Source organism: Sander vitreus, chromosome 9 (assembly GCF_031162955.1).
Source record: "Sander vitreus isolate 19-12246 chromosome 9, sanVit1, whole genome shotgun sequence".
Classification (NCBI taxonomy): Eukaryota; Metazoa; Chordata; class Actinopteri; order Perciformes; family Percidae; genus Sander; species Sander vitreus.
The window spans coordinates 22,446,252-22,458,990 of record NC_135863.1 but is presented as its reverse complement, the minus strand read 5'-3'; the positions used below and the strand labels follow the sequence as shown (position 1 = coordinate 22,458,990).

General features: G+C 40.7%; 1 protein-coding gene across 4 annotated transcripts in view; it reads right to left on the bottom strand.

The window, feature by feature from the left end:
* The window catches only part of sbno2b (strawberry notch homolog 2b), a 71,444-nt gene that overhangs the window by 7,722 nt on the left and 50,983 nt on the right, over positions 1-12,739 (bottom strand). For 3 of the 4 annotated variants that reach the window (XM_078259303.1, XM_078259305.1, XM_078259307.1), the window contains 18 exons: positions 11,712-11,888; positions 10,409-10,495; positions 9,474-9,579; positions 9,161-9,321; positions 8,919-9,052; positions 8,485-8,575; positions 8,155-8,298; positions 7,939-8,056; positions 7,740-7,845; positions 6,672-6,825; positions 6,368-6,544; positions 5,853-5,950; positions 5,078-5,160; positions 4,465-4,647; positions 4,134-4,255; positions 3,812-3,943; positions 3,524-3,659; positions 1,250-1,362 (listed from right to left, as the gene is read on the bottom strand). In XM_078259303.1, the coding sequence (XP_078115429.1) occupies positions 1,250-1,362; positions 3,524-3,659; positions 3,812-3,943; positions 4,134-4,255; positions 4,465-4,647; positions 5,078-5,160; positions 5,853-5,950; positions 6,368-6,544; positions 6,672-6,825; positions 7,740-7,845; positions 7,939-8,056; positions 8,155-8,298; positions 8,485-8,575; positions 8,919-9,052; positions 9,161-9,321; positions 9,474-9,579; positions 10,409-10,495; positions 11,712-11,888 (2,322 nt within the window). The remainder of the gene's footprint in view (positions 1-1,249; positions 1,363-3,523; positions 3,660-3,811; positions 3,944-4,133; positions 4,256-4,464; positions 4,648-5,077; positions 5,161-5,852; positions 5,951-6,367; positions 6,545-6,671; positions 6,826-7,739; positions 7,846-7,938; positions 8,057-8,154; positions 8,299-8,484; positions 8,576-8,918; positions 9,053-9,160; positions 9,322-9,473; positions 9,580-10,408; positions 10,496-11,711; positions 11,889-12,739) is intronic. The other variant, XM_078259304.1, reaches the window with a different exon arrangement.

Here is a 12,739-nt window from a genome sequence, read left to right as displayed (position 1 = left end):
TTCACTCTGCATCAAACAGCAGCATGTGAAAGCTTTAGCGCGCGCACACACACACACACACACACACACACACACACACACACACACACACACACACACACACACACACACACACACACACACACACACAGAAAGCCAGGTCTCTGCCCAATGTATCAAGAGGAAACAGATGAGGTTAAGGTGTAAAGCGAAACCTTTTCTTCAACTGCCTACTGACATTGTGCCTCAATAGGACTTCGAGCAACATTTAAGAGACAGACATAAGACAACTACAAGACAACAGTGCATGAAGAAACATTATTCAACCACAATCTTAACTTAAATTTGAGTGCGGGGTTTATTTAAGATCCCAGCCCGTGTGGTTTTCATCCTTTAAAGATTTCAAATGAACTGCGAGGAAGGTGGAGGAAAATTTAGAAGAAGCAAAGTCAACAGCAGATCAGTCTTGTTGCCAGCTGCTGGCTCTGCCCACGTGGAAAAATGCCTTGCGATACCAAAACAAAAGGGATGTCTTAGCCAAATATGACTTCACTGCTGATCTGGAGTCAGCCAGTTGCAAAGGTATTCAGCAGTTGAAGCGATGCTGTGTTTGTGTGTGTGCATTTGTATTATATCAGGTTCATGCAGGCAGACAGACAGAGAGATGAGACCTATTCTTGATGCGGATTTCCCGAAAACGGCTGACAAACACATAAATGACTTAATGGAACCGCCATCCCATAGCACCCCCCTTGCTGTTTTCCCAAAAGAACTGTCATGCTGTGTCACCATGGAAATAAATGACGACGAATAAATATGCTGAAATGCATTGATAATTATGGAAAATTAGAGTTATAAATTATCCAGACAAGCTCCTTTGCTTTTTCTGCTTAGTCAGTTTTCCATTATTGAGCTGTAGAAGGGAAAGACCCAGAATCTCTTGAGGTTTGTGGAGAAAAGTCAATTTTTAAGCGAACCAGAAACAAAAAAGCTTGTAGGCTAGGGAAAACCCCAGGAAACAGGAAGGACAGAGGGTAACGCCAGGGTGAAAAGGCAAATGGCAGATCAATAAACACAAAACACAGATCCTCTCCGTTTACAGTGGAACAATTCTTCTCACACTCCAAAGGACAACAAGATGAAAAGGATTATTTTCCCATGAAACAGATTTCACTGAGTTAAATGGAAAAATCTAGTAAATGTGGAAGAACTGTGCAAAAGAAAGAGCAAATGCAACACCCACACACAACTATAAGGCTATGATATTTACCAGGCTCTCTAGTCTCTTAGCCACAATAGAGGCAAAACGTCTCTCCCCAGCCAACTCTGAGATGAGGAAGATGTACTCTGGGGCCGTCACCTGATTGGACCGATGGGTGCGACCTGGAAAGACGAAGAAAAGACAGTATTTATACTACCAAAACAGTAAGAGAGATGAGGCCTACGGACTGAGTGCATTTTACAGTGCACATTGTTAATTCCTTACAGCTAAAATTCATAATTGTACAATACAATTTTAACAACAAAGATGGATGAGCACCCAGTGTCATGATTGTGGTGTTGTTGTCAAACAGAAATCTAGCCAAAGGAAAACACGGACTGAAAATATTGTTGACAAACAAGGTAATCATTTCCTAAGGTTTGAAATTACACAATAGTAGTATGAGTTGATATACATTTTGTGATATGTATTGGTATCAACAGCCAGACAGACAAAAACAAGTAACACAGGCTGCATCTACTCACACAATGGGTCAATTATTAGTAACAGATAAGTAAGAAGGGGATATTTTTGGTGAGATGATAAGACCTGGAACAGTGGAAGTAAATCTGATATTTACAGTCTGAGAGAAGATCCCCTGTTTCAACAGCCAACAACCAAAGAAATTTTTTTTTCCACGAAGTTCTTCCATGGAAGCCAAGGAAAATTCAATAGAATCTCTTATGAGGACATAAATATGACTTTCTATGTGTATTTGTACAATGTGCATGTATGTGTGAACACTAACCTTCCAAACTTAAAGAATTAAGCTAAGGGTGAGTTTCACACTAAGCAGGGAGGCTGCTAATGAAAATAATTACTTAAGCAGTTTGCCAATTATGGCAAACAATTTATCCTCTGTGATGGTATGTGTGTTGTGAGTTGAAGCATAAAAAATACATAATGGATGCAGACACTTACTAAATCCTTGCCTATATATACAGTTTGGACACAGTTCCTCATTCACTTGAATGGGAAAGTGTGTCCAAACTTTTGACTTGTACTGTACACTATGTGGAATAACTGAAAGCAACCCCAACCATATACTGTATTACCAGCAGTGTTTCAGTAAGACAACATATGTCCTTATGTGGTAATCCTTGGCCTAAACATGAGAGCCTCTCCTGACTTTAAAGGAGGAACTACTCCTCTTTATATTCCTGATACCCTGTGACCCTAAAACTGCTGCATGTTGTTTCAGGCATTTATGTAAAAACAAAAGAGAAAGAGCCCAGCTCATCTTTCTACCTGTGACATCATGAAATGCAGAAGCAACAAACGTGCAACTCATTGATGAATAACATCCATTGATAAGAAATTACACGATATGATGCGTTGTAATGAGTAGGGTTGGGTACCGAAACGTGGTGCCAATAGGGCACCGGCTTCGACGTAAACGGTAGTAACGAGACCGAATAAGAAGGAACATTTCGGTGCCTCATTTTGGAGCCTGACTTTTTTTTTCCAGAAGCGTCGCTGCACTGGACGCTACGTTACCGTTAGCTAGTAGCTGGATTAAACACAATGGTTAAAATGCTGACAGATAACGTTAAATGGTGTAAAGTGTGACTGTACTTCCCTGTAGAGGATTCCAACACCGGGACGTAATAGTCTGACTGCAGCTGCCGTTGTCGGAAAAACAACACAGACGGTGCGTTCACTTGAAACTCACCAGCCTTGTGGTGCATTTTAATTTATTGTAAAATACCCTTTTCCCATCTGGTGCTTGTTTTTGTCGTTTAACAGCAATTTACTGGTGAAATAAGTCATTGTTATTAGTTATTGTCATTACATTATTAATCAATCATTTCATTTTGAACATATGGCCTTAGCAATAAACAAGCTGTTCTTTAATGTTGGCAACTGTCGTTTTGTGCTCCTTTTTTTATATTATATACATTATAAATATATTATATATATTTCGGTTCAAGCACCGGCACCGTTTTAAAAGTATCATTTTAGCACCGGTATTGGAAAAAACCCAAACGATACCCAACTCTAGTAATGAGTCATTTTTCAGACAAACTTTGTTTTAGGTGTATTTGACATTTGTTGCTATAGTAACAAAGTTATGAATAGGAAAAATAATACTGACTTACATGTTCCATGTAACAAACAGCAACAATTTTAAATTAGCTTGAGAGACCCAAGATTGTGTCTACAAAAAATTACCCTGGCACATTTTAAAGGGAAAGCACAAATATGTTTTGTGTTTTATTCTCAAAGCATTTACTTCACTTTACTTTTAAAAGACTCATTGTAAGATTACATTTCCTGACTCACCAAATTGCTGAATGGCCCTGTCTGCACTCCAAGGCAGCTCCAAAGTCATGTGGACCCTGCGCTTCTGGTTTTTCACTCGCTTGTCCGCCTGCAGGGAAATCCCAGAGCTGGCCGCCTCTGAGATGATGGCCACCAACTGAAGGAAAGAGGTTTTGGGTATTGGTGAACATCGTATTGAACATTGTTTATAAAGCAGTACATTTCTTTAAGACACAGATTGCTTGCAGCCAAGTCATGAATTTGTAGATGCAAGACATCATTTATATCTATTTGATTGGCGTATCTGACCTTCTCTGCACCCATGAAGCGATCTTTCTCCTTGATGTTGATGTGGTCGATGGTAAGACCCTGCTCAGCACGTGACTCATAACGGACACTGCCATCAAGACACCGCACCACACGACCCTTACGACCAGTCATCTGCAGAAAAAAAATATTCATTACATTGTCAGACATTTTACCCTAAAAAAAACATGCATGTTTATTTGTTGCTCTTATTTGTGAACACTGATTTAGATGGTGAGGAAACACGTGAATCCCACCTGTACCATTTAAGCTCATTAGATACCTGTGGCCAGGGAGTTTCTAGTTCAGTGTTTTAGGCACGTACCTCTGAGACTTTATCTGGTCCTCCAAACTTATCGATGAGCTCGTCCAAGGTATTGAGAGGTAGTTCTTTTCCCAGCATGGCTATTTTATTGAGGAGGCCCTGTTTCATCTCCTCTATCCGGGCTGTGAATAGGAAGCACATTAACCATGTAACCCTGATAGGCAAGAGTCACAAAAACAACAGGGCACGGAAGGTTGTTTCACTGTCTAGACATGCATCTGTTTATTATTATTATTATTATTATTATGTTGATTGGGACTGGACACACCTACTAAGGTTGAAATTGCCTTCCTACTGACGACACAAACTAAAGAAAGAGACCTCTCCCTACCTGTCTGGCAGCTAGTGTGGTTAACAAAGATGACATCATCATTGTCTAGCAAGGAGTCTGGTGAGGAGTTGGAGTCCGTGTCCATGCCATCTGAGTCACTACTGCTGTCATCGCTAATGTTGATCACACCACCGCTGTCCATGGTGTGCTTGGGCACCTTGGGCTGGCGACCTCTAGGCTTCCCTGGTTGGAAGCCACAAAATTATATTAGATTAAGAAACACAAAGTACAGCTCAACACTTAGACTTTCTGTAGTATCATTCAATGAGAGGCCAAGAAATAGAAGTGGGTTGCAAGAAAAATTGTGTTTCAATGTGAATCATGGCTGCCAGATGGTATGCAATCAACCAGATGCGCACACACACACGCATATATATATATACACATACATATACACACACATATATATATATATATATATACACACACACATATATATATACACACACACACACACACACAAAAACACTTTGTTAACGGTTAGTTTAGACTTCAAGGCAAATGCCTGACATGTCAGCTGAGCACTGGCTGCATATAATAAGAGTGAAAAACATGGGACGTGAACTGTTCTAATACGATCTAGGGTACACATACTTGCATGGTGTTCACTTACGTTTTCTCTTATTCCCTGGTGCCTTCTCTCTCCTCTGTTTCTCTGAAGGGAAATGTTTTGTTACAAGAGACTGGAACACTCCCCTAAAGGAAAGAGGAAGAGGAGTAAAAGAGAGAGAAACTTTAATTCTGACAGCAAAGTGATCAGCCTTAATAATAAGGGTGACAGCTATAAAGCTGTGAGGTGTTGACAGACATGTTGTGTGTGATCTAATATACCAAACCTTCAAACATGTCTGCTGTGAGAGGTTTAGGGTCAAACAAGTGCAGCGCACTCATCACCTCTACCCTCTCGTTGTTGTTTTTCTTGGATGAGCCGTTTCATAATTAAAAGGCTGCTAATAACTAAAGAGATTGTTTGGTTTAATTGAGGATAAATGGTGAGGACATTAATGGCATGACCTGAATACTTATAATTTTATAGAATGTATGTGGTGAGGACCTGTTCTCCTCAAGATTGGCAAATCATTAGGCAGTTTAATGAAGCAACAAAATGAAATGGAAGAAACCCACAGACTGCTATGGCTTCCAGCAAACAGATAGAAACCTTTCCATACAGGGTTTAATGTATGAGAGAAAGGTATGAAGGAGGAAAATGCTAAACTTTCCCCGTTTTCCTAAAAAACCTTGCTGTTGTGAGTGAGCATTTAGCTGTTCAGACAGTGCTGTAACCCAGAGAAGACATTTTAGTGAATATTCTTTCAAATAAACATATCAACTTAAAATCATACAGTATCAAAACAAACCAACAGAGAAAATGTTCCTTTTTCACTCACTCTGCTGCAGAGACAAATCTGTCGAGATGCCCATCATTCTCATCCAGGACTTCTCTGGTTCGGGACTCTCCAGTAGACTGCAGCCCAATAACGATGCACTGTGGTGGAGGTGAGTCAAATACACATCAACAACCAAACAGGTCTACTGTGTTACCTGAAGTCAATTCTATTGTGTTGTTATTATACCACGATTGTGGAAAAAACAAGATGCACTCATCTCAACCTGTGTGAAGTGAAGTGCTAAATAAAACCTTAATACTGCTGGTAGATTCAACTAATAACATCCAAAACTCTGCTGTTCCTATGCAGACAAAGCAAAGTTTTGGCATAACTATGCTTCAAAACAGCATTCATTTCCAAAAAAAAAGAAAAGAAAAAAGGGTATTCTGTCCTTGCAGCTATCGCCACTTATCTATACAATATCAGTTCCTGCTTGGATCGTCCTTTGGATTATTTATAGTCCTCTAGATTATACATACTATATGACTCAGTGTTCAAGAGTGTGTTGTGCTGACCTTTCCAGCCTGCAGCTCTTTTTGGGCCAGCTCCACCAGGCAGCGGACCTTGGCAGCGATACAGAGGTATTTGAAGAAGCGCTGGTGAGACGACCAGAACTGCCCCCAGAGAGACTTCCTGCTGACCAGGCCCAGCTCATCGGCTGCACGCATGAACACCTGCAAAGCCTCCGCCCACTGGACACAGATTCCAGATGTAAATAGTCACTTTAATGTATAGTGTGTGTGTGTGTGTGTTTTTTTTTATTTCACAAACTTTACCATAAGCATACACAAATATAATAGACACAGGCATGATGCTCACCAGTATGGCAGCTTTGTTATAGACCAGTTTGAAGTCACTGTCCAGCGCGATCTCTTCAATGCGGAAAGACACCCCTGAGAAGCTAAGCTGCCTGGCGATGTACATCCCGCTCACTTTCATGTCCATGGCAACAATCTCCATGGCACCGACACCTCTGTTTACAAAGAGCATATAAATTATTCAACATAACTCAATCACGGATCAACCAGCCATAGCCACAAACTGATTGTAAGGTATTTTCCCACATCTGTGGGGCAATACTAAAAAGTTAAATTGGAATTCTATTGAACTGGAAACGAGCCCAACCTCCAACTTTCACTATGTTAATCAAAGACGCCATGCAGCACCTAAAACTAAAAGAACTTAGATATGCATTGCGTGGTTCCGTTATATAAAACTTGGCAACCCTTCATTGATATAGTAGAAGCTTGGCAATACATATCCCCTTGGCTCTTATGTTAACTCTTAGCTATGATAACTACCTGAGGTGGGATGTAAATAAGACACTGCCTAAAACGCCGGTATCGGTAAGTACTGGAGTTTATGCACCGATCCGATACCACGTAATAAAGCCCTAAAGAAAAAATACGTTAAAGTAGTTTATTTATGTTCTTTTTCCGTTATAACTGACTGTCAAACTGGAGAATAAAAGAACGTTCTGTGGCATTCATGTTTCACAAAGAGTTTAACCTGAGCCAGACTGACAACAAAGATAGAAATCATATCACATCCATACAGGGATAGTAGTATACAGTTCTTAAAACATAATAAAATATATGACACACTAGTATCGGATCGGTACTCGGTATCGGCCGATACGCAAGTTCAGGTATCGGAATCGGTATCGGGAAGCAAAAAATGGTATCGGACCATCTCTACTTCTAAAATACCAATAAATAGACGTTTGGAGAAAAAGAAAAGTTAAATTGGAGTGTTTTGTCTCCTAGTCTTGCCTTTATAAGATATTTTCCAGTAAGCACGATTTGAAGATGCATATCCACATGATTGAAAGGCTCTCGGAAAACAGAACACTTTTGAGGGAATTCTGCAACATGTCACCCTACAAACCTCTTCTCGATGGCGTGCAGGAAGTCATCAAAGGCTCTGAAGGGCGTGCCCTCACCCCAGATCCCCAGGCGGCTCATATAGATCATGTTCTTTGGCTCAGAGGCACCTGGGGCAGAGATGGAAAAAAACAAATATTTTAAAATCTTTGGTTGTAATGCATTACGTGTACAAGTGTGCGTTTATTTGTGTGTCAGCCTACCTGTGGCACTGGCATACACCACTCTGGCCCGGGGCAGCTTGTTTTGCAGGTCAAGCACTGCCTTGCCCATCTTTGTAGATGTGGCGTTCTTGGCTTTGTGGCATTCGTCAAAAATAATCTTTAATGGGGAAAGGTCAAGGGCAAACAACGCAGACATGGAACACTAATTTGTGTTAGAAAACTGTTGGATTTGAGGTTGTTTAAATGGAAGGATACAACTCCGTCAAAGTCTGGCTTGCACCAATCTATGATCTGTTTAATTCTCGTCCGGTGCTGCCCTCCTGCCTGGCTCTCTCCAATCAGCGCAGAGTAAGTCGCAAACAGGACTCCTTCTGAGGTAGCTGTGTCTCCATACTTAATCTACAATTAACAAATCAAACATTCGAAAGAGGAGAGTATTCGTAAGATATGTATATACCTATACAGAGCCACACTGTCGCCAAATATAGCTTGTCTCCTTTTCTGCAAGGATGCACATATAACTCAAACAGTTGCCAGGAACAATTCATTCTCTCAGCTTGTCATGCTAATTCCACCTGGACTCACCTTGTTTAAGGCATGCACAGGAATATGCTGAGCATCTATGTCTTTGAGATCCCTCTCTGCATCAAATTTCAGGTCATTGGATATGCTGAACCTGAGGGCAGAAGCAGGAAAGTTAGTAATTTGAACGGCTTCTGCACCAACTAACTAACTGCATGCATCACACAATCATATAAATCAATTATTGAAAGCAGGGTTCAAAATAAACTTTTTCATCCATGGCTAGCGAATGTTCACATTTTACCAGCCGCTAAATAGATTACCTTTTTTTTTGGCTGGTGAGCGAAACACCCAGCCAATTGCATATTTTACCAGCATTTGGCTGCTAGATTGTGCTAATTTTGAACCCTGATTGACACCCAATGAAACTGTGGTAGTTACTTGGTGATGTTTTTGGCCCCTCTATGAGGTCTACCAGAGTTGTTTATCTCTCTTACCATAGTGATTTCTTCCTTCCCTTAAGGTAGTTCTCCAGGATGATTCCTGCCACGGTGCGTCCCTTTCCGACCCCTGCCCCATCTCCGATCAGGAAGCCTGCCCTCTGGTTGTTCTGAAGGATAACCTCGTGTTGCTGAGGACGCACAAAGAGCAAATGCATGAACAAAGATGCCTGCATAATCAAACCATTAATCATTCATAGAGGCAAAATGAATAAGTGCATTATGTACTGTGTGTGTACCTGGCAGGCGTAGATGATGGCCTCTAGCTGCAGAGCTGACAGTAGGCCACGGTTAATAGTTGCCTCAGGGATAGACAAAGTGTATGTGATGTCAGGAGGAGGGACACTGGATAGCGTGTTGGTCTCCACCACTATGTCAGGATGAGAAATTCCTATAGTGGCTAAAGAGAGGAAAAAAACAAAACCGTTTAAAGAAGGGAAAGTTTTACAAACATGTTCATTGCAAAATGCATGAGTGTGTTGCCATATTAAGAAGTAAAATGTAGATGTAATAATAGGTAACTACATGTTGACATTTAGTCTAGTGACCTACATTTGGAAGGTCTGTACTCAGCATATGTGTCTACATGTCCCAGTTCCTCTGTCTCCTCTTCCTCAGCATCCTCTTCCTCCTCTGGGGCTGACTGGGTTCTCTGAGGCTGGGAACACCAAAGAGATTTCAATAATGTAATTCACATTAATAATAACAGCCACATTTGGGAGTTACGCTTCTTGTTCCAGCTTATGTGAAGACGAGTTAGAAAATACACTGTAGCTGAAAATGTCAAAGGCAGGTGAGTAGTAGTAGTTAGTAAAAGGTTAGCACAGCACATCTAAAGCTCCTTATCTGAGAATGTTAACCAGTGCAATGGTAAAAAAAAAAAAAAAAAAACTTAAATTACCGGTGCATAAAACCAGCTGAAGCAGAATGAATAAGAGCTTTGAAACATGTTTGTAACTGTAGACAGAACAGTGCTTTACATATTCCGGCAACGTCAGATTAATGTTATCTGAGAAACTTGAAATGCAAAAGAGTCCCATTTTGACAGACAAATTAATATTACACTGTCTCTTTTCTTTTCACATAGACTATTAAATGAGGCAATGCAGTATATTGTATAAGATCTGTTCTCTATGCAATGTGCATTTGCGGAATGTCCATTGTAACATGCAGCAATGTTTTCATCATCTGTGGCAATAGACATGCCAAAGAAGGAGCATTACAATTTCACTCATCACATGTTACTACCTTCATGTACTCCACTATCAAAATGCGGCCCTCAGTCTTAGATTAGTGGCATGTTATGTTGCTATGTAAAACAATTAAGCCTTATATTGTGTTGCAAACACACAGGGCAATAACAGCTGCACATTAGACATATAACATACACTGAATATCTGTGTATTACTGACAACTGCCATTAGGCTCATCTAGTTAGAGTGTTTGGTTTCATTTTAACATCAGATTGGAGAGGTTGGTGTGGCTACCTGGAATCCTCCTAAAGGTGGGGTGCTGATAATAGCAGTAATATCATCCAAACTGGCCAAGCCATGAAACCTGCTGGTGCCATTCAGCTGTCAACAAAACATAAAATGAAGAAATACAAAAACAAATGAAAACAGTGGCAATGCATAAGAAAAGAGTAACAGACAAAACATGATACATCACTGTATGTGTGTGTTGTGTATACATGAATGTGTATGAGAGCGTGTGGGCACTTCATGGATGTCTGATGGAGCAGCACTCAACAAAATGCAATTTGTTGTCTGGTGGTGAAAAGCCAATGACAAACAACAACAAAAGGCAGATAAAGCCGTGAGTGTCCGGGCAACATAATGGATGAAATGATGGCAGAATGAAAAGGAAAACATAAAAGGCTTTCAGAAGGCAGGAGAAATAAATGTACTCCGATTCATATCAACAAGATATCCTTGGACCCATCTAATTCAAAGTAGACTCAACAACAATGCGAGCAGGGATAGAGGATTAACACTCAAGAACAAAGTTGCTCTTCTCAGACCAACTTGGAGACCATGTAATACTACACTTCAATGAGTTTCTTTAAAAGAGACAGTTCAACAAAAACAAAGATGATTATTGTTTATCTCATAGAAAGAGTGATACCTGCATAAAAGCCAAATAAAGACTTATTGGTATTGTAGTAAGTCTCAGTAAATCATTATTTATCTAATGGTTAAAACAAGGTTATTTGAAGATGCAGAGCAGTAGCCTTGGTTGAAACATTCAGTAACTGATCATGGCAAGTCATTGTTACTTCCAAAAGGAGATAATTGATACAAATTGGCTTAAATCCATTACACAATAAATGGGTGGCTAAAAAAGGTGAAAATCTCTCGTTAAGCCATGGTACCATATGACTGCCCTGCCCTTTGTACTATCAAATTAAATAAAAAATAAAAAAGTATTTGTTTTCCCGTGTGTAGATTGCAGTGAAGCCTGGGTTAAAACAGAGTTATAGCGTGGATGGTGTTGCCGTGTTCTGTATTTTCAGAAGAATTAACACTAACCCTACACCATGACAGTCCCATCTGAGAGTGATAGGCGGCAGAGAGCCAGAACAGCCCTAATGTTTTACAAAGCAAAAGGGACAATCTGACCCTTGCTTGCTAGTGCAAGACATGTGTGTGCATGGATTTAAACAAGTATGCATTACATAATAGTTGTAAGATTAACTATTTGTGTGGTAATCAGTGTGTGTGTGTGTGTGTGTGTGTGTGTGTGTGTGTGTGTGTGTGTGTGTGTGTGTGTGCGTGCGTGCGTGTTACTGACCTCTAACTGGCTCTGTGCTGGTGCGGTGGTGGTACTAGTGTTGATGTCCCAGAGGGTGGGCACTGTGTTCAGGTTGTCTGGGCTGATGAAGGGCTGGGCATCAGCATACTCCGACAGGGAGTCAGCCGGAGAGGAGAACAGAGAGTTTGTGGAGAGGTCATCAATGCAGGACAGGTCCTGAAGGCAGAGAAAAAGAGGAGGTGTTAAGTTCAACCACTGGTGTATGGCAACAATATGGGCAGAGCAGTGAGTCACACTGATTTTCTACAGCTTAAAAAGAGTTTAGTATTGTAAAAGTGACATGTAGATTCCCAAATCAAAACCAGTGTATGCAACCACAGCTAGACATAGCCTTTCCAAATACTCCCTTTACCATCAAGCTTCATGGTAAAATAAAGGAGAACTATACATCCTTATTATATATGCTATTGCAGACACAACACACGTTATATGGATGGGAGTGAACCACAGACAATAAAGGTGGCCCATTCATTCTGGATTTCAGCCAATACTACACTCTTTTGGGAGTAACACAAGTAGCCTAAACAAAATCTAATCACACACAGATGTGTGAGAGTGAGCACGTAAAATAAAAAGCGAGGGGCAGGCATAATGAGAGTGCTTGTGTCCGTGTGTGTCATTTCAGCTATGGCTGCCTTCCAGTCGCCCCTCTATTCATATCTTTTCCAAGCCATTAGCATGCTATGTTCTTTAACTAGCCTCACCCCTGGGCCCCCTGAGACTTATAAACATGGATGTGGGGAGATAGGGATAGATGGATGGGGAGGGAGGAGAGAACATGGTAGACAACAACAAGCTGAACAGAGGAGATGGGAGTATTGATCTCCATTTTGTTGTATGTGTTTGCCAGAGTGTAGTCTGAAATGTGTGTGACTGTTTTATACTCTGTGGGTCATGTGTGGAAGTTCCCACACCCCCATGTTCCAACTTCCCCCTCCAGAGGCCATGAAGCAGCCTTGAATACTACCAGACTATAATACTACACGGTCACATTTTTAAGGGATAGT